At 56.1% G+C, this 20737-nt stretch overlaps 1 protein-coding gene across 2 annotated transcripts in view; it reads right to left on the bottom strand.

Annotated features, from left to right (window-relative positions):
• The window catches only part of WSCD2 (WSC domain containing 2), a 33623-nt gene extending 16514 nt beyond the window's left edge, over positions 1-17109 (bottom strand). Inside the window, exons 1-2 of one of the 2 annotated variants that reach the window (XM_077307944.1) lie at positions 16719-17109; positions 4689-5703 (exon numbers count right to left, since the gene is read on the bottom strand). In XM_077307944.1, the coding sequence (XP_077164059.1) occupies positions 4689-5073 (385 nt within the window). In that variant the 5' untranslated portion in view covers positions 5074-5703; positions 16719-17109. Of the gene's footprint in view, positions 1-3301; positions 3380-4688; positions 5704-16718 lie in introns of those variants that run through there. The other variant, XM_077307945.1, reaches the window with a different exon arrangement.
• Between the last annotated feature and the right edge of the window lie 3628 nt (positions 17110-20737).

Here is a 20737-nt window from a genome sequence, read left to right on the forward strand (position 1 = left end):
CGCTCACAGGTGACCCGGGCCTGCCCAGCGCTCTGCCCCGTGGCTTCCACTTCCTGGCAGGCCTCCAGAAGGTAGGGCCACTGGGGGGGGGGTTGCCCCCATTTTGAAAACATGTATTCTGATGGCCGATTTCTGTTAATGCTCAGGGTTGCCTTCTGCAGAGTCCTTTTTCCCTCTTTTTTCTTGGAGGCCAAGCGGGAAGATCCTGATCAAACTCACCAAAACGAACAAAGGCAGGAGATTTTTTAAAAGAAATATCCAGGCTCTGAACAAGTCCTGCCAAGAGAACCGTCGCATTCTGTAGTGCCACCCTGGCACATTGAGCCACATTAAATGGGATGTTCAGCTGTGATCTAATTCTCTCTCTCAGCAGCTCTCCTGTTTGGGGCCACCTCAAGCTGACGCCGCAGTGGCCATCTGAGCGCAGCTCCAGTACCGTCTCAGCACAAACCGTGGCCTGTGCTACCCGCAGTCACGGCAAACGCTGCTCTAAACGGATTACAGGGAAAGACGTGGTCCTTAGCGCCCCCCTCCCCAGCGCCCGGGGAGAGCTTATGCATTTGCTGCCGCTGCCAGTCCCCGGATTTCCGCGCTTCCTTCAGAAAAGGTCCTTGTACGGCCTCCGGGGGGGAAGGTCTCCCCTGTTAGGCACAAATTGCCCACCGGGAGAAACCAGCCAGATGGGGAGGCTGCCTGCTTCTCTGCTAGGGGGACGAGGCAGGCGGGGCTTGCACCTGAGATGGGTCGGTCTCTCTCTCTCTCTCTCTCTCTCTCTCTCTCTCTCTCTCTCTCTCCTGGGTACCCCTCCCGCCCGGACGCCAGGAGAGTTCCAGAGGGCAGCCTTGCTGCTTGCAGTGGAGCAGCTGGATCCAGGTCTCCCAGGATCTGGTGCTCTCGAATTTAATGCCACTCCAGGATGAGTCTTCTGGCTCATTCTGGCAACCAGCAACCCAGGCCCTGCCCCCCCCCCAGGCGTGGCCGTCCCCTCTTGGGCGACTTGTGAAAGAACCAGCGGGGGGGGGGTGAGGGGAAGTGTTGGGGGAAAGCTCCGGCCGGCCACGCGTGTCCTCGGCAGAGGTTGTTTGTTCACTGGACTGTGGCTCCTGCCGTTCCCTACGCCTATTGGGGGGGGAGGGGAGCCGTTGCCCTCTGAGCTGCCCGTAATCCACTGGAGTCCTGCCTCCTAATCCAGCCTGACGAGAGGCCTGCAGCTTCTTCTGTTTGGGACAGGAATCGCCCAAGGCAGGGAGCTGTGAAGAACCACCCCAGGAGCAGGCCGGATCGTGAGCTCTTTCGTCTCACTTTATTTAAGGTATAGGAAAGATCCGGGTGGGCAGGTGCCCTGGAGAGCCGCGGGGGACCGGGACGGGTGACCTGAGTGACCTGGATCTTGGCCATTGGCCCCGCAGGCACAGCTGAAGCCCGAGCTTTCCTGCGCATGCACACTTCACCAGCTCTCGGAGGAGCAGTGCACCTACAGGAAAGCGCCCGACCCTCGTGCCCGCCTGTGTCTGGGGAAAGCGCCACCTAAAATGGACTCCCAAGCTGCTCTGTCTCTGTGCCTTCCACGTTCCCACAAAACAGGCACATAAGGAGGGGGGGATCAGAGCTGCTCTCCACGCTGGCCGAACGGCCCCTGGGCACAAGGCCGGTCCAAATTCAGAGAAAAGGAAACGGGATTCTCCATGTTTTATAGTTCCCGTTCAGAAACCAAGTCCTTTGGGACTCCAACAACTGGGGAGAAATTCAGAGGGGGAGAATTTGGGAATCCTCCCAACTTCCCCCCTTCCTGCCAGCGGAGGATCAACGGGTCAGGGAAGAGACGCCATCTCTCTGTCCCCCCAGCTTCTCTGAGCATCGACAGAGGGGAGGGGACAGACACACCTTGTCCGTGTCAAACGGTGCCATCCCCCCCGCCCCCCGCCAAATCCACGGACGTCGTTTGAAATTAGGAGCCGTCCGATCGGAGGCTAATTGCTGTGGACACGTCGCGTATGGTGGGGAACGTGGCAGCTGCCTGTATCGTCGCTGACGGTTGATTCTCACTTACCATCTGGTGGAGATCTTCTGAGTGTCCATTCCAATTAACCTCATGAGCACGGTGGGCAAGGCTTGGGAGAGCATGTTTCCCTCTGCCCTTCGAACATAGCAAGGGACCGGCAAGTTCACGCAAAGGCCTCCCAATTCCCTTCGCACCCGGGGGAGGGCTGCTTGCAAAAAGCACAACCTGCCGGGTTTTCCAGCCCCCCCTGTGGGCCACGGAGGCTTAAAGAGTAGTTAAAGGGGCTGCTGGACTCTGGCTCTTCTCTCGTGCTACAGACAGACAGACTAGCCTGGTCGTGACCTGAAGCCGTGACTCCTGACGGCTCCTCCCCTGCCACAAATTTTGTCAGTCTTTACGGGGCTCCTGGACTTTTGCTCTTTTTGGCTACAGGCAGACAAAGCCCTCTTGGCCTGTCTCCCTCGGGGAAATACATGTCGCTCACTGAGACTAGAATACAAAGCAAATAATAAATGAGTCTACAACAGCCAAGGAGAGCTCAAGGCATTCGAAATATATACATATCGCAGAGGAGCAAAAAGGGGACCAGGCCAGACGGATCACGCCCGGGTCAGGCTCCCAGAACGAAGCAATGCAAAGGAAGAGAAAAGCGAAGGAACGCAAGGAGTCTGGCCTGGGGGCCTCCACGCCTCTCGGTGGGCTCCCTCAGGCTGGCCTGCCCCACCCGCCCTGTCTCTGGACAGGAACAGCCACAGGAGATCTCGGAGGAAGACCGCCATGAACCGGCCGGCCAAGACCTGCTAGTCCAGCCCTCTGTAGTTCGACACCTGCTTGGTGAAACCGGCAACCTCAGCAGGCCCCATGAGACGGGCACCCCCCGATCCCTGAACTGGGCCCTGGCAACGCCTCACTGCAGTAGAAGTCTTCTGGGGCAGCCCCACCTCATGGGCCTGCCACAGTAGCCAAGGCCGGACAGGGCTAAACTGCAGACGTTGGAGACCAAGGTCATTCCTTTCCCGGGGGAAGCATGGCTGGGGTGCTCAGCACAGCTATGACTGGCTCTTAAGGCCCCCCTCTTAAGGTCTTGATCCCTTAGGCTCAGCTGTCCCCTCCGCTTCCAGGAACTTGCTCTCTCTCCCCACATTGGCTACAATGCACTGCCCCATTGCCTGGGCTTCCTCCCCCGGCCCCCACCTCCGTACTTATTCAGAAACTAGCAAGGTATCTTCCCCCCCCCCCCCCGCTCAAAAACAGGGAAGGCTGATCTGCGAGGGCCCGTGAGGATCGCAGGCAACTCACATTTGGGATTGCGGAGGAGTTAGCCCTCCGTTCCATAATGCACGAGGCAGCACCGTGGTGAGATCCTCTGCTCTCCAAAACAAAGTGTCCTGTCAGGGAGAGCAAATGAGGCCTTCAGAGACGCTAAGCGCTCCGCAGACAGCCGCATAAGTCACCAGTCAAAAGATGCCGTCGGCCAGGAAGAAAACGAGGGGGGGGGGAGGCTGACGGCCCGGTTGGCCACACTGAGAAGTGCCGGAACCAGCTCGGACCCAGATCTCAGCCTCTAAGCAGCTTCGTGGAGAACTGGTACCCCCAACGCAGATCCCTGTGGGGAGGCGGAGGGCAAGCTTCTTCCCAGCCTGGGACTTGAAGGGGGCAAGCGAAGCCCAAGGCAGCGAACTCTTCTGAAGATGCAGATGAAGGGGTTAAAAACCCACTAAGATTGAACGGGCTCATGGAGTTGGGTGGCTTTTGAGGATCCTTGTATCTAACAAAGGGTGCTCACGTCCCCCAAACCTAAGGTGCTCCTGGACTTAAATTCAGCTCCTGCCGCCCGGCCCAGCTACCCTGGCCTGCCTCGCCCAAGGCAGGGAGAAGGGCTGGTCTTAGGCATGGCCTCAGTGGCAAGGCAGAGCGAGGTGGCCACTCACTGGCTGAGGTCACCCAGGTGTCTCACACAGGATGGAGAAAGCAGGTTCGGAACGGGCCAAGGTGGGACTAGCAGCCCTATGGAACTGCCTTTCCCCTCATAACCCCCCAGGAGCACTTTGGATCAACTTCTGCTCAGGGTCCCCAGCCCAAGGGAGGTTAGATTGGCCTCGACCAGGGCCAGAGTCTTCTCAGCCCCGGCCCCATCTGGGCAGAATGAGCTCCCGGGAGACATTAAGGACCTGAACCAGTTCCACCAGGCTTATGCTGGAGAGTTAGAAGGCTGGCTCCTTGTCAGCAACCCCCAGTCTGTGGATTTTAGCTGGGAGCTTTAGTCATTTGGAAGAGGTTGTGATTTTTAACTCTGTAGGTTGTTCTACTGTTGTTACCCAACTTGAGCAATATAGAAGAGCAGGATAAAAATAAGCTGCTGCTATTATTATTATTATTATTATTATTATTATTATTATTATTATTATTATTATTATTATTATTATTACTATTACTATTACTATTACTATTACTATTACTATTACTATTATTATTATGCAACAGCAGCCTGGGCAGAAAGGGACGGAAGGAAGGGACTGGAGGGGAGAATATCAGCAGCTCCTAAAAGAGTTTTCACGGGATTGTCATTTTTGGAAAGGGAGAATGGCCCCCCTCCCCCACGAGGCCTTCTGGGTGGCCAAAGGCCAGGCTCTCCGTTCTCTGCACCCACCCCACATCCCTTCCTGCCTCCGCCGAGGGCCCGTACCTTTCTCTTCCTCTTTCTCACGGACGTTCCTCCCCTTGAGGGCCCTGCTCCACGTCCCGCCGTACTCCCCCGGGCTGCTCCTCGCGGCGGGCGTGTCCTTGGAAGGGATTTTAAACCAGGACCCGTACCTACGGGCCGTGGTCAGGGGCTCTGGCAGCTCTCTGGATTCCCTGCTCAGCTGCGGTGCCCCCAGGTACTGCAGTTCGGTCCTGCCGCTGGGGCCATCGCTAGAACTGGGCTGGTTCTCCGAGACTCTCGGCTCCCCGGTGAAGCCGGCGTGGAGGAACATCAAGCTGCCGGCCGTCAAGTAGAGGGCGATGAGCATGAAGAACCGGATGGGTTTCCGCCGGAAGTACCTCTGGAACTTTACCAGGAGCCTGGCCATGCTGGTTTCATTCCGGTGCTTGACTGGGTGCAAATCTGCAGTACAAAAAGCAGCAGCGACTCCAGGCTAGCCAAGGGCTTGTCCAGCTCGATGGCCACCGTTCAGAGTCCTGATGCCACGTAGGCCACCCGCTACTGTCTCTGGCTCCACAGCGGTATTCCAAGCGAGAAATTATTCCAGTTGGCCCTGCACAGCGGTCACGTTTCTAACGTACAAAAATAACTCACCATTCCGAGGTCCGACCAGACCCTGGACTTGGCGAGGGGTCATGTGTGTTATCTTGCTTTAGATACTGGGCTGGCGCCGGGAAAGACGGTGCTTTCTCCCACGGGAATTCCTGCTGGGCCCCATTTCCTTGGTCTCCCATTAACCATCCCCCAAAGAGTGGCCCGGAATTTCCACTGGCCACGGGGTGGTCTCTGGGGAACGCAAAGTCATCGGGAAGTCGGCCTGCCGATGCTGTCTCCGTCCACGGCTTCCAGTCTGAGGGGGAAGGTCCTTTCAGAGCCTTCTCTCGGATGTTAGGAAAGGTGGAGGGGAAACCTGGAGCATTATGGGTAGAACACGATGCCGGGGACCTCCCTTCAATGGCCTGTCTTTCGTCGCAGCATCCCAGTCAGAAGGGCCTACCTGGAAGTCAAAACAGAGAAGCAGTTTTAAGACAAGGAAATGGAGGCCAGAAGTTGGCAGCCAAAGAGGTGTCTGGTCCTCTCAAGGCAAGCAGCAAACGTGGATCTTCCTCCCCTTTCTGCATCCGACTAGCACCCTTCTCTTTGTCCACCTGCCCTCCCAGTTTTCCTCCTCTTTCAGTGGGCAGGTGAGGCAGCGGGTATGATTCAGCATCTGAGTTGCTCCCCTACAAAATCGGGTTGCCACTCTGGGTTGGAAAGTACCTGGAGATTTTGGGGGCAAAGTCTGGGGATGAGCCGTTGGTTTGATTGCTTTAATGGGTTTTAATGTTATGTTATTGTTGAAGTTGAAGAAAGACAGAAAGACAGAAAGACAGAAAGACAGAAAGACAGAAAGACAGAAAGACAGAAAGAAAGAAAGAAAGAAAGAAAGAAAGAAAGAAAGAAAGAAAGAAAGAAAGAAAGAAAGAAAGAAAGAAAGAAAGAAAGAAAGAAAGAAAGAAAGAAAGAAAGAAAGAAAGAAAGAAAGAAATCTAATGCTGTAGACTATTTTGCATTAAAATTGACAAATTTCACCTTTTACATGAAAGCTTGTCTCACACGTCCCTCATTCCAAAAGTTTCACCATCATCATAGGGTTTTTTCCAGTTCTCCCCCCAAATTCCCGAATTTTTCCAGTGAGAAAAAACCAACAAATCTGAAAACATTCTCTTGTGAACAGGGGATCCCCTTAGAGTGTGAAAATAAACTGGGGGGGGGAACCTTCCCCCCAAATTTTTACACTGATCCGGTCAAGAACAAGAGAGCAGCTTTGACGCAGGCCTGGGAGTAACTGCAGGAAGAGGCGGGCCGGCGGAGAAGCAGCGAGATGTCTCTGGATGGGTCACCTGCTGCTGGCCAAGGCCACCCTTCGGACTTCTCCCCCAGGGGCCTCCAGATGTCCTTCTGGGCTGGCCTGGGGCAGTCTCTGGTGGCAGCCTTGCCCGAGGAACCCCCAAAGGCCTCCCACTTTTCACACCCTCCTTTCTGTCCCTGAGTCAGACCCTGGCTCAGCCTCCACTTGGAAGAAGTGAGCTTTTCTCCCTGGAAGCCGATTGCCTGGGGCTTCCGAACCAGCCAGTCTCTGTGCAGAAACGGAGGTGGTGCAGCCCTGCCCCAGGAGTGGACTAACCGAAAGGGCGGTCCTCCTCTCCTCCAGACCCTGGCCTTGCTGCAGCCCATGGCCAGCGGCTCCGGCACAGATAGCTGCACCACGGCACTCACTTGTGCCCGCGTGGAGAGGAAAGAAAGTAGATAGATTCTTTTGCATACCACAAACCGTTTCCAGGTTCCCTGTCTCACGCTGCTCTCTGAGTCCACGGGGGGCTTTCCCTTTAAGAGAAGCAACTGGTACAACCCTGTGCGGGTAAAGAGACAGCCAGCCCTGTCTCCCCGGAGGCCTGAATTGTCTAAGGAAGAGAGCCCTGACCCCTGGCAGTTCTGGGATCTTTGGTTCAGACAGCAGCATTCTGCCCAGTTGTAGAAGGGCAGGGAATAAATCTCCCAAGATGTGGGACTTGCATGTAGTCAGTTAAGGGCCTCCCAGATGTCCTCTCCCTAGCAGCCTTGCTCAAAGGGAGGGCCCTCGGGGCTTCCGGGATGGAGTCCTCCATCCGTCTCCCATCCGGTCTTCCTCCTTCCAGCATTATAAGGTCCAGCCTGATCTCAGCAGGTCTTGTAAGCAAAGCAGGCTCAAACCTGGTTGGCACTTGGATGGGAGACAGCAGGCAGCAGCAGGCAGCAGAAAGCCCTCTCCAAACAGTCCCTGGCCTTAAAAGCTCCACCGGTTTGCCATAAGTCAGCTGTGATCACCTCAGTTTAGTCATTTGTCCCTGCATTAAGCAGCTTTTCAAGAACAGGAGGTTTTTCTCCATGTCTGCGGCCTTTGTGGACACACGGCCAGGGTGGGCAGGGGCATCGAGCTGGGCCCCCCAGAGCCATGCTGCTCAGCCTGGTTCTTTCCTCCGGCCGAAGGTCCCAGAAGGGAAATGTTCCTTGCAAAGGTATAGAGGACCACTGTCAGCAAAACAGATCCACGAGAGTCCAGATCCACGAGAGACCCAAAAGCACATGCAACTGACTCTCCCGAAACGTGGCTGGATTGTGCTGGGGCTGCATTTTCCAGAGTCAGGCCTCGGGTTCAGCACAACAGCATTTGGCCCAGACCTCTTGGTAATTTCCCCCTAGCTTCTGTAACTGTTGGGTTTCCACTCTGTGCAGGCGGAGAGGCTCAAAAGCAGGTTAGCAGGAAGAAGGTTGTGAAAGGAGGAAGGAAAGGGTGAGTCACCTCTCCTCCCTGCTGCAGAGCGAAGGGATGCAAACAGATTCAGGCCAGTCACCATGTTGGCCTGAAGCAGCAGAACACAGCTTGAGGCCAGGAGCTGCAAAGACTTACACCGTTTCATTCTGGGGATAAGATTTCGTGTGCTTGCATGGATCAGAAGAGGTGTGCATGAGCTGAGACCCCGGGATTCCCAACCAGGGCTCCTGGGGTTACTTGAGAGCCTTTCCCAGAAGTTCAGATGGTGGCTGATCTCGCTAGCCGTCACTGAGCCCACGTCCCCAGCTGCTGGACCGGCCTCATCTCTTTCTCCGCAGTAGAAACGGCCAATGATCGATGGGCTGCCTCCTGCATCCTTCTTCCGCACCCACTTCTCTGAAAAGGCAAGCTGCCCCCTCCACGGTTCCTAGAAGCCGGGAAAATATTGCTTGGGGTCGCTTCCCTCGGGTTCCCATCTCCAGTGCCCGGGGTCACTAAGGGAAAGAGGGCTGGCGTTTGTCCCCGTTTCCTTCACCCTTTCCCCACCTCTTCTGATGGCCAGAGGGCCGCCGGTGTTTCCCTTTGCTTCCGGCATGTCTTTCCATGACAAACGTGGCCCAAACCTGAACGCCACATTGAGCCCAGTTTGGTCCCCGTTCATCAGGTGCTTGAAAAGGGAGGGACGGCGGCCCAGACAACAGGGGGGCTCTGGGAACAGGGAAGGTCCCTCCAGCCCCCCGGGTGGAGGCAGAGGGAGACATGAAGCTGGGGCTAAGGGGGTGTTTTAAGGCAGTGTGGATTTGAGGGCTGGACAAAATCCCTGAGAACTGAGCCATGGGTGGCCGAGGACCCTGAGACAGGGTGGCCGACATTTCCCCTCCAAACATTTTTCTCGTCTTTCAAAGTGTTTGCTTCCCCCTCGTCTTCCTTTCCTTTCCTTTCCTTTCCTTTCCTTTCCTTTCCTTTCCTTTCCTTTCCTTTCCTTTCCTTTCCTTTCCTTTCCTTTCCTTTCCTTTCCTTTCCTTTCCTTTCCTTTCCTTCCTTTCCTTTCCTTTCCTTTCCTTTCCTTTCCTTTCAGCAGGCGTGCATTCAGGAAAGCCGAGCGTGTCCTCCGTGGCCCTGCAGCGTTCCAACCAGACTGGGGACTCTCTTGTCTGCCGCCAATTTCGGGCCTCTCCGTGGCTTTTGTGCTGCCGAGGCGACATTTCCTTGTGGGCAAATAAAAGCAGACTTAGGGCTCCATGACCCAGACCCCGGCTTCTGCCTTCCTGCTGCTGTGTGGGAAGTGCTTGTTTCTCAGTTGGGGCTCCAGATGTTTTTTTCTATTTGGAAATGCAAATCTTGAAGGAGGTTCTTGCAGGGGCAGGGGTGGGAGCTGGATTTTGCTTTTAAGAAGAGAAGAGAGTTTTGCCAACATTCAGTTGACACCTCCCGGTGCTGTTTAACCAACTGTGAATCATTTTCCTCTCAAATGTGTGCAGCAGAAGCAGCAGCAGCAGCGGTGGGGGAGGGAGGGAGGGAGGCAGAGGCTGATGGATTCTACAAGGGCAGCAAGTACAGCTCTTTGCCCGGCTGCATCTCTTGGTAATTTCCCTTTGGCAGGGCAGTCATTCTCTTGCTGCACGCACACACACACAAACACACACACACACACACACACACACACATACAGTGACTCCGCTGGTCCCAGAATTGACAGGCTGGAAAAGTTTTGTTTTCTGCAAAAAAAAAAAAAAAAAAGACTGTGTTTCATCCCTGCACACAAACCGGAGAGGAAAAAGACAGCGGCAGACTCAAAAAAACAGGACCGGCTTCTTGTTTTGCAGCACTGCAGTACAGCAGCCCTTTTAAATAGATGCCTTTCACCGAAAGCACAGCAGGCAGAAATTCCACAGGCACAGTCCTCTCCCGCAGCCTCCGTCTCTGTTTTGTCTTTACAATTCAGCTGTTGAAGTCATGGAGGATTCAACGATGATGTCAGCTGAGGTTTAACACCATGAGGGCAAGAAACTTGTTTGCTTTATCCTTGGGATTTTATGGGGCTTTTTTTTTGAGTGTGAGAAGAAGAAGAAGAAGAAGAAGAAGAAGAAGAAGAAGAAGAAGAAGAAGAAGAAGAAGAAGAAGAAGAAGAAGAAGAAGAAGAAGAAGAAGAAGAAGAAGAAGAAGAAGAAGAAGAAGAAGAAGAAGAAGAAGAGAGTTGGTTCTTATATGCAACATTTCTCTACCAAGAGGAGTCTCGAGGTTTCTCAGTGCTGTGGTGAGGCCAAGGTCACCCTTGGGGGAGCGGGGAATCCAACCCAGGTCACCAGATTAGAGGTCTGCACTCCTAAATACTACACCAACCTGGACAAGCTTTTTTTTTTGTCTAACACTGCTCCTGTCCTGTGCCTTTACCACCTGCCTGACACGCACATATTCAACAGGTGAAGCTTTTCCCTGTATGGATTTCTTGTCCCTGAGACTGAAATGGAAGGGTGTTTTGTTATGAGGTTCACAAGAAGGCTTTGTGTAGCTGGTTGCCGTTCATGATTCCAACTCTGCCCACTCCCCAGCTGAAACCACTGCCTGAGATCTGGATTTGTTTTCCCCCTCCCCAAAACAAGCACAGAAATATCTGAAAATAATTGGAGAACACAAGATGCCATTAGTTTAATAGCCTCTCGTGAGCTGCCATCTGTCTTGGGATGATTAAGTAAAAAATATCGCCCGTGCATTCAGTGTGGAGGATAAATAAATGTTTTGATTTTGGTTCCTCGGGTAATTATTCTGAGGGGTGGCGTTTATTTCAGTCAACCTCGGAGACCCTCCAGCCTTAGCCGGGAAACATGGTGTGGCCTTCTGGAAGCTTCCGCCTTGGCCTGCTCAGCAGGGGGGAGGGGAAGTAAGGGTGGGCAGGCAGTCCAGAGAACCAAACACAAACAAGCCCCTCTGCCATGCTAACTTGCTACCCACTTTCCCCCAGAAAAAGAGTAGGTCATAGAATCATAGAGTTGGAAGGGGTCATAGAGGCCATCTAGTCCAACCCTCAGCCCAAAGGTCGATGGGAACATGAAGAAATGGCTGCTTGGGAGGAAGACTCTGGGGCATCCTGCCCTATGGCCCTTCGAATGCCGATTCTCCTCATCTCATCTCACCCCACCCCACACCTCCAGCCAGAGGACAAAGGCAATTTCTACCCACATCTTCAAAACAAGAGGGAAGATCAATCTGCTGAATCAATCTTTGGCTTGGCCCTGCGGCATGCATGGAGAGTAGTTCCCCTGGTTTGCAGTATGGCCGCTCTGCCTCAGCACTGCATGAAGCTTTTGTTCTGTGTCTCCGCCCTGGATCATGGAAGCTGCTTTCCCGAGGCAGAATGACCAGCGGCCAGATTCATATTTGGTCCCCGTGACTATCCCGTGGGGCAGGGCTGCTCAGCCCAAACCAGGTGCAGACCTGGCTGAGCCCAGAGGAGGCCTCAGATGTCCCAGAATGTCTGACGGGAAATGCACCAAAGCTGTCCCGAGTAGAGTTCCCAACCTCCAGGTGGTAGCTGGAGACCTCCTGCTATCACAACTGACCTCCGAGCAACATCATCAATCCAGCAACACTGTTTTCCAGAGCTCTGACCCTGCAAGCTGCAGCCCTGTACACAAGTGACCAAGGATTAGAGCTCCCTCATTGTCCACCCCAGCGGTCAGCAGGAGCAAGGTAGGGCAACTGCATCCGATGGCAGGACATCACTTCGGGCTGAGTCCCTGGAAGTGACACCGCAGAGTCCCATGCCACTCTAGGGCTTCCCCATCTCTCTGTGGTTCTTACCATAGAGATGGTGGGAATTCCTACAGGCGTCACCAAAGAGCTGCCACAGACACATCACCCTCCAAAAGAGACACTTTCTCTGGGGGAATTCATTTCTGCCATCTGGAGAAGGGTTGTAATTCTGGGTGCTCTCCAGGAAGCTGGCACCCCAAGTGGGTGCTGGGATGGGCACAGGGACTGAAGGAGCCGAAGGTTGGCAGAAAGGGGTGAAGGAAGTTCAAGTGCCCTGGTCAAGGGGGAGCTGCCTTCTCTCTGTGGGGGACAATGACGTTTTCCCAGCCTGCCTCATTCAGCCACCTGATCAGCCAGGTAGAGACTGAAAACCCTTGGCTAGTAACTCCAGTGGGTGCCAGAGTCAATATGTCATAGCATCCCCCCAGCTAAAGATTCTCCCCCCCCCCCGCCCACCCACCACAACGCCTGGACAGCCCCCTCCATCTCTCTGCTGTGACTTCCCTTGCAGAAGAACACACACACACACACACACACACGGCCACTTTGTCAGCAGCAAATCCACACCGTTACTACAAAGAATGGCCCCCAGGTTTTATATCAACAGATCCTGGAAGGGTGGGCCGGGCCCTCCCGAGGAAACACAAGTGTAACAGGAAGCCGGTCTTTGTGTCAAGGGATTAGGCTGCATCATTGATACTGCAGCCGTGCAAGAACAGAGGAGCAGTCATGCAGGATCCCAACGACAGCCTGTCCGTTCCAGCATCCTGTTTCCTGGAATGAGCAACTCACAGCCCCACAGAAGGCCCACTGGCCACGGTAGGATCACCCTGTTGTTATCCCCCCCCCCTTTTCACTACCCAAAGGGGTCTCAAAGCAGCATACAATTGCCCTCTCTTCCTCTCCCCACAACAGACACCCTTTGCTGGCAGGGGCTCATGGGAATTGTAGTCCATGGACATCTGGAGGACCACAGGTTGACTTAGTCAGGATTTCCTCAGCCCTTTCTCTTGATCTGAGGCTCCCCGCCACTCTCCTGTCATCCGCAGAAGCAGACTTCCTGGAAATCATCACCTTGGGCCCATCACAGATGCCTAGACTGAAAAAGACTGGAGCGAGGGCCGAGAACGGGGACTGACTGACCGATACTTGGGAAGTTCTATCGTTCAGCCTGTTAATCAGGAGTCAAAATAATGTTCCGCAGGGGAACACTTGGGAAAACCTGTACAGCGGGCCATCCCTCCAGACTGCGTCACAAGCAGCAGTGAGATGGACGAAAACTGCTTCCGTCTTAATGCACTTCTGATACCCGGACTCCATGAAAGTGGTTAAACTCAGCTTAACTACTTTGCTGTACTAGAATGGTGCGCTTGAACTGGCTATGGCCCCAAGCCAGGACTTGGGGGAAGATCCTAGCAAGTCTTGCCTCAAACTGGGCCTCTGTGATAAATGTCCTTTGCCAAAGAGCTTTGGGTTATACAACATTGGTGGTGGGAAAGACAGACCTCCACCTTTTCAAATTTCTGAGTCAGCCAGTTTCGGCCTGTTCCAGATGACGGTGCCAGGGTAAGGCAGGAGAGAAGCATCCTACTCAGCAGCCACCAAAATGTTCCACCTTTTGAACAAAAGGTCAGCGGAGGGGCTCAGCAATTAATCTCCCCCCCCCCACTGGCAGACTCCAAGGGGAACAGAACCAGGCCCAGCTGAGCGTAGAGTACCACAATGTCCTCCCCTATAGATGATGGGGGGGGGGATGTGGCTCAGAGGAAGAACCTCTGCTTGGCAGGCAGAAGGACCCAAGTTCAACCCCCCCCCCATGTCTCCAGTTTCCGAAACGAGCATCAATCAGCCATTAAAACTTGGAAATCTCAGCAGCGATACCCATTAAAACCTACTGACATTCTTGAAGAACAAAACTTGAGTCCAATGGCACCTTGGAGACCTACAAATTGAGCTTCCATGTGCCAGCACACTTCCTCAGATAGTGCAACAGGACTCATCACAGTGCAGATATAAGGAGAGCGTGAATAAGCAGTAATGTTAGTAAACAGCATCATAGAATCATAGAATCATAGAAACAGCATCGTGAAGATGTCCAACAAATACACCTCGTAATGAAAGCTCATGCCTAGAATATAACTTGGGGGGTCTTAAAGGTGCTCGTGGATTCCGGTTTTGTTCTGCTACTTTGGACCAACACGGCTACACACCTGAATCAACCTTAAAGAACCAAGTTTGAGTCCTGGAGCATCTTAAAGACCAACACAATTTTATTCAAGGAATAAGCCTTTGTGTGCAAGCAAACTTCTTGGTGCCAATTTTTGAAATGTCTGGGGGGGGGGGGGAGGCCAAGAGAGGGAGAGCAACTCAAATTCCTGACATGTCAGAGAGTCTTTGCAGCTTCTGCCAGGGGTGCACTTTCGGGAATGAGTGGGGGGAGGCAGCACCCTGCCACTTGCCCACCAGTCCCTTGGCATGCCGACCCCTGCTGGGGGCAGAACACGTGGCCCCCCCCCTGGGATTACTCACTCTGGGCATTGGGAAGGCCATGCGCTCCAGGCCCGCCTCCCCACAAGGGCCCCGCCTCCCGCCTCCCCCGTATTCACCAGGACCTCCTTCCAGAATGCATTTCTCCTTGGCACTGCAGCAGCATCGCGGAGCTGCCCACGCATGCAGGTTTCGCTGTCTGCCGCCCAAAACGGTGACCTGCATGTGTGAATCCTCCCCCGCAGGCGGACCCACCCGTTGCCGCCTCTCGCCTCCCATGCAAATGTTTCTCAGTGGCATCTGCCGCGACTTCAGCCGCCGTGCACAGGACGTGGGCCAGGGCTCCCTGTGGCTGTGACATCGCAGCCCAAGTTCTTCCCCAGGGGCTCCACAAACCCACGCCGTGGCCACTCACTAAAAGCGCCTGAGCATAACAAGCCGCCCTGCGCTGAGTCGCACCGGCCCTCTCTCCAGCATGGCCCTCTCTGGTGGGCAGCCACACTCCCAGAGAGCGCAGGAGATGGCCTCGTTCTCAACCGGCGGTTCAAGGATAACAGGAGCGTGGCCATAACAGTGGACACTGGGAGGCCTGCATGGAAGCAGAAACTAGCTGCATTCAGCACAGTAAGTTGACTCACAAGGAGTCTTCAGCTAGTTCATGCTCCCATACAGGCATCCCAGGGTCCGCTATTTTGACTGCAGTTCTGAACCAGGGCACTGGTTCCTTAGGATCAGTGTTGCCCGCTCTGACAGGCAGCCGCTCTCCGGGGTCTCGGGCAGAGGTCTTCCCCATCCCTTCCGGCCGGTGAACTGGAGGTGCTGCTGGGGATTGAGCCGGGGACCTTGTGCCCGCCCAGCAGAGGCTCCGCCACTGAGCTACCACAACCTCTATCCCAAATGCTCTTTCTAAACTCCTGAGGCCTGAAATCTTCCAACGGGGAAATAAATCCAGGGACTTTTGTTTGCAGAGCAGTCTCTGGACCACCCAGGCCCTGACCGAGAAATCAAGCCCTGCCTGTCCAAAGAGGAAGGACCCGGCTGCCCGCCCCATTTCGCCCACTCACAGGGTTAGGATTAGGGTTAGGGTTAGGCTCTGAACTGGGGGATTTTCTCGTCCGATTTTCTCCTCTTTCGCCTTCCTGTGGTCGCTCTGAAGGAGACCTCAAGGCTGTGCAGGCAGTCCGTGCCTCTCCCCTCACCGACCAGCTGGGCGCCACCAAAACCCCCAGGCAGACTCACTTGGCCCCACAGGCCAGGAGGGCACAAGCGGCATCAAGCAGAGCTCTGCAACGATTGCAGGGGTGATTCTCAGGTGCCAGGCGAGCCCCTCAGGCCATTCCCCAGTCAAATGCAGCCCCCCCCAGCCTCCCCCTTCTCCTGCCAGCTGGGCAATGGCCCCAAGCAGGTGTGCCGGCTCCCCGGAGCCCATCGGCGGCTCCCGGCTCTTCGGCCACCTCTCTGCAGGGCCCCATTTTCTCGGACCGACCGCTCACTCTGCCAGGGGCTTTGCGGAGCCAGAGATACACAGAGAGGGAGTGAGACGCACGCCTGCCACAGGGCCCTGCGGGTCTTAACCAGGCCACGTTCCTCAGCTATGACTCCGGGAGGTGCCCCAAGAACTGTCTCTGCCCCTGCTCCCCTCTGCAGCCCGGCAGCAGCGTCACAAGGGGGGCAGCAAGCGTCAGCTTGTGGCACCCTCCCCAGCTCCAGGCTACCAGCACCATTTGGACCGTGGCCGAATGACCGGCAAGGCCAGCCAAGAAAGGCCCTTTCTGCTCCAGGGGGACCCCGAGGTCATTCTGGGTGCCGTGAGCTCCAAACTCAGCCGCCTCCTCCTCCCAAGGGAAAGGCAATATCTGAGCCCCTCCAGCCCCTCAGGTGGCCCCTCTGCCGCCCCCCTGCCAAGGGCCCCGGAGCCTCCCTTGAGCCTTTCTCTTCGGCCTCCCGCACCAGACCAGGCGCCCCACTCCGACTGGGGGCCCCGCCGCGGAGACTCCGAATCACGAACGCGCCCTCGGGGATGCCGCTTCCCAGCCGCGTCCGGACCGGGAGGCTGGCCCAGGCCCCCCAGGCACAGCCCGCCTTCCCGCCCCCGTCCAAGCGGCCCGGAGACGTTTCCTGGCCAGCAGGGGGGCTTCTGCCGAGGGGCTTTCCCGGGCAGAAGAGGGGAAGGGGCTCTTCAAGGGCCGGCGAAGGGCACGGCCTCCGCCGGCCCCTCGGCGCTCTTTCCCGTCCTTCTCGCCCCGGCGCCGCCGGGAGCGCGGACCCCTCAGGGCGGGCGGGCGGGCGGGCGGGGGGTTGGGAGGGGGGCACCCTTGGGACCCGCCGCGCTTGGCTCCCCGTCTGAAGCGCCGCGTCCCGTCCCGCAGACCCACCGAGGTGCCGGCGTCTGGGGCGGCCCTTCCCCCGGCGGGGCTCTCCCGAAATGCTCCCGGCTGGCCGGAAAGGAGCTCTGCCGCCCCCCCTGCCCCGCTTACCCGAGGGCCCCCGCCAAGTCTCCGCCCGCGGCTGCCCGGCTCCCGGCGGCGAGGGCGGCGGAGGCAGCATGGCCAGCCCGGCCCGGCGGCGACCGCTCACGAGCTTCTCCTCGACGGCGCCATCGCGACGGGCCCGACGGGGCTCCTGCCTCCCGAGCTCCCCCGGGCAGCCGCCCCCGGAGCCCCCGCCCCAGCACGGGCGGGAGGGCGGGAGGGAGGGAGAGGCGGACTGGCGCCCCCCGACGGACCCCCTCCAGTCCGGCTCTCCGGGGCCAGGCCCGGCCGGCCCGATGCGGCTCAGCGCGCCTGCGACCGGCTCCCCTCCGGCGCCCCTTCGCTTCGCTTCGCCACCCGGCCGGCCGGCCCCTGCCTGCTCGCTCGCTCGCTCCTGCGCGCCTGTGCTCGTGCTCGTGCGCTCGTGCTCGTGCTGCAGCTCCGCCGAGCGAGCGGCTCCTCTCGGCGGTCCCCGAGCACTGCCGCCTGCTTAACTCCTTCCCTGCCGCCGCCGCTCCGCCTACAGCCCGGCTGCCTCCCTCTGCGGTCGCGCTGCCCGGCGGGCCCCGAGGGGACGAGGCAGCCGGCGCTGGCGGAGGCAGAGGGGTCGGAGGCGCCCGGAATACGAGCGCCTCCCCGGTGCGAGGCGGAGGGACCGGCGGACAGACAGCCAGACAGGCAGCCGTCCGCCCTCGCCTTCTTCGGTGCCAAGCGAGTCCCTGCCGGCCCGCGCCCTCCAGGGCTGCTCTTGGAAGACGGTTCTGCTCTGCTGCTTCATTATCCGGGCTCGCGGCTATATTTGGGACCTTCTGCTTCGAGAGTTTGGGGTTTTTGTCAGCTCTCGGCAAGACCGGAGGGGATGTTTGCCAGGGATCCCCCCCCTCCCCGTCCCCGAAGTGCCTTTTGCTTGGTAGGGTCAGGGGGGAAGGGGAGCAGAGATCTCCGCATGAAAATGGCGCCTTGGGATCCCTCGTTGGCCTGGTGGTGAATTCACCTTTTCCTCTTTGCCCTGCTCCTGGCACCGGTGTTTCTGGAGTGCTTCTGTGGGGAATGACACGCAAGCAGAGAGACCCCGGCTGCCGGGCATTCTCCTACACGCAGACCCACCGAAAGCCTTCGGATATGGACTCCTGGCACAGAAGGCCCACCTCTGGCGAGACCAGTTGGCCTTTCATTGAAACACAAGATTCGTTTTAGGCATTTGTGCAGCGCCCTTTGTCCCAGATGCCAGGAAGCCAAAGTGTGAGCCAAGAGAGAAAAATAAAATGTGATACAACTATTCATTACACGGCACATGGACTCTTAGGATCCAAAACCAGGTACCGAAGATACTATTAAAATCTCAACTCGTAGCCACAAGGTGACGTTGCCCAGGCAACTCCCAAGAATCACAAGAACGGCGACACATGCACAATAGCCCCAGGGCCCCCCCCCCCCGAGGGCCTCCTCAGTGGTCCCGATTCTGTTCTCACACTCAAAAGCGATATGCCTTGCGTCTAGGGCTCATCTGCTCATCCGGCGGGGGGCAAAAGTGGTGTGGTCTTTGGTGTGCCCATGAACCCAACTAGGGAGCAACAGACTTGGAACTCGTTAGAAAGGGAATCGAGGCCTGTTCGGAAGATCCACTTTGAGCTTCCGGTCTTGGGGCCAGGGGGCTGAGGCAGCACCGAAGGTGAGGCGGAGCGACATCAGCTGTCCTCCCCTCGAAAGGGCCGGGTGACCGCTGAGTGGCAGAGGCCTCCCGGACTGGGTGCAGACTGCACTTGGCGGAGTGGCTGAGACGGACGCCTTCCTCTCCACCCGAGGGCCAGATTCAAGCAGGGGCCAAGTATGGGCACATGCACACGAAGCACAGGCAGCCATGTTGCTCCATGCAAGGTTCCTTTCCAGCCATTGGTCCTTGGGAATAGCAACGTTTTGTGCGTGTGAAGTGTGTACGTGGGTGTGCATGCATGCGTGCATGGGAGGCCCTATGAACAAACAGCCTGCCAACATTACCCTGTTAACAGCCTTGTTCAATCCATGCAAACTGAAATACAGTTTTAGCTTGCTGGTGGGGGGAAAGGGCCATCAGGTTGCAGTTGACTTAGGGCAGCCCAGGAGAGTGTCCAAGGGGAGACCTGCCATTGCATATCAGGGCCCTGGGGTTCCTTGGAGGTCTCCCATCCAAATATTAGCTAGGCCGAGTCTCTGACCCCGCTTAGCTTCTGAGGTCGGATGGGATCAGACTATCCGGGGCTATCCTGGCCAAGGGGATTTATAGCTTACCCTTAACGGAACTCTTGAGGTTCTGCAGGGACTGCAAAACGGAGCCCTTCCACCAGGCCTTTGGTTGAGGCTGGGTGAAAAAACAGTCCCGGGGGACCGGTTGGGTCCCCTCCCCCTGGACGCCTGCTCCCTGGGCTTGATATTAGACCGGGCCCAGTTGATAACAACTCTGCCCAAGTTTAAATCTAGAGCACTAATAGCTAGCCATGCTGGAATCCGTAGATGCCGGTCATTAGCAAAAGGGTTTTGTAAAGTGAATCGCCATCTTAACAGTTAATGGTCAATTGTAATTTGGGGGGATTGAACGTTTGTTTTAAGGGGTATTTTAACTGTATTTTATGAGATACCTGGAGCAGTGGGATATAAATGTAAAAAATGAATAAATAAGCAACAAAAGCAGTGGTGTCTTGGGCGGGGAATCCAAGCCATCCCGGCTGCTGCAGAGGCAGCCATTAGCGCCAGCAATTGCACTCGTGGGGCACAGGGGGCACAGGGGGCACAGGGACTGGCATGGAAAATAGGGGCATCACTTGGACTCCAGGGGGCCGCACGGGGCAGTATAGAAATATATATTTTTCAGTATTTGTTTAGGGTTTGCGGTCTGGTCCCTGCTAGGCTGCCACTAAGTGACCCACTTTGATGCACGGATTCTGGAAAGCATTTTAATCTTCTGCTTGGCATTGCTGCGGAGGCTGTGTGAACATGGGGAAAGGTAGGCTGAGAGGAAAGTTCATCAGGAGGGGGGAAGCCAAGAGCTTGACAGATGTCGGGGGAACCTGGAAAGCGGCCAAGGTTGTGCCGGCCGGCCGAGAGCCACTTGGTGCTCAGTGCCCTGCCTCCGCCTCCCTGGCTCACCAGAGGCTGTTTAATTGAGTGACCGCCGAACGTCCCCTCTGTAAATGGGATACGTCTTTAATCGGATCCGCAGAGACACCCGACTGCCCAGACGTGTGGATTACTCAGCCGCTTAATGCTCTCGCCGTTTGCCCTTTTGCTAAAGTGTCCCCCTGAGACCTCCCTGAATCCTTAACGAACATTAATTAATTAAGCCCCGAACTGCCGTTGCCAGGAATTATCATCCTTGTGCTACGGAGAGGAGAGGCTGCAGAAAGGAGGTTTAAACTGACAGGCCCAAGGTCACGCTGGAGGTCAGTGGTGGCTGGTCCAAAACTGGTGTGGAAGACCGAACAGTCTCTTGGTCCCTCGGTCTAACTCTGCTTCTTCCCTTTCCACATTCATCTTCCCACAATCCTCTGGAGAAATCTCTCTGGCCAGGTCCTTTTGCATCTGTCCCTTCATTAGTGCATCTCAGTCATTTCTTCTGCTGACGTCTTGGGGAGGACCAGGGGAAACACGCCGCTGCCCACACGCCGTCTCTGTGGAGACATTGCCCCGTCCTTGCCCTCTTCTACACACAACCATAATATCCCTCCTGTGGTGACCAAGGCTAGCTACGCTGCATAAAACGAAACACCCGGGCCAGACCCAGAATCCAAATAAAACAAGACAACCGAAAAGGGGGACAAAGACGAGGGAGGATTCTAAGCTGAGCTTGATGCTGGAGCCAAGAAGCAAGTTTTTATCAGAAATAGGTTTCCTGTGTGATAAAAACGACCCAAAGTGAAACGGCAGTTTATGCTTTAGAGGACTGGGGGGGAGAGATATGAAAGTACAGGGGGGAAAGAGTGGTTTTCTTCTTTTGTTGTTAGATCATATTTGTTGTTAGATTTTTTTTACATACTATCATAGGGTAACTG

This window comes from Paroedura picta, chromosome 13 (assembly GCF_049243985.1).
Source record: "Paroedura picta isolate Pp20150507F chromosome 13, Ppicta_v3.0, whole genome shotgun sequence".
Classification (NCBI taxonomy): domain Eukaryota; kingdom Metazoa; phylum Chordata; class Lepidosauria; order Squamata; family Gekkonidae; genus Paroedura; species Paroedura picta.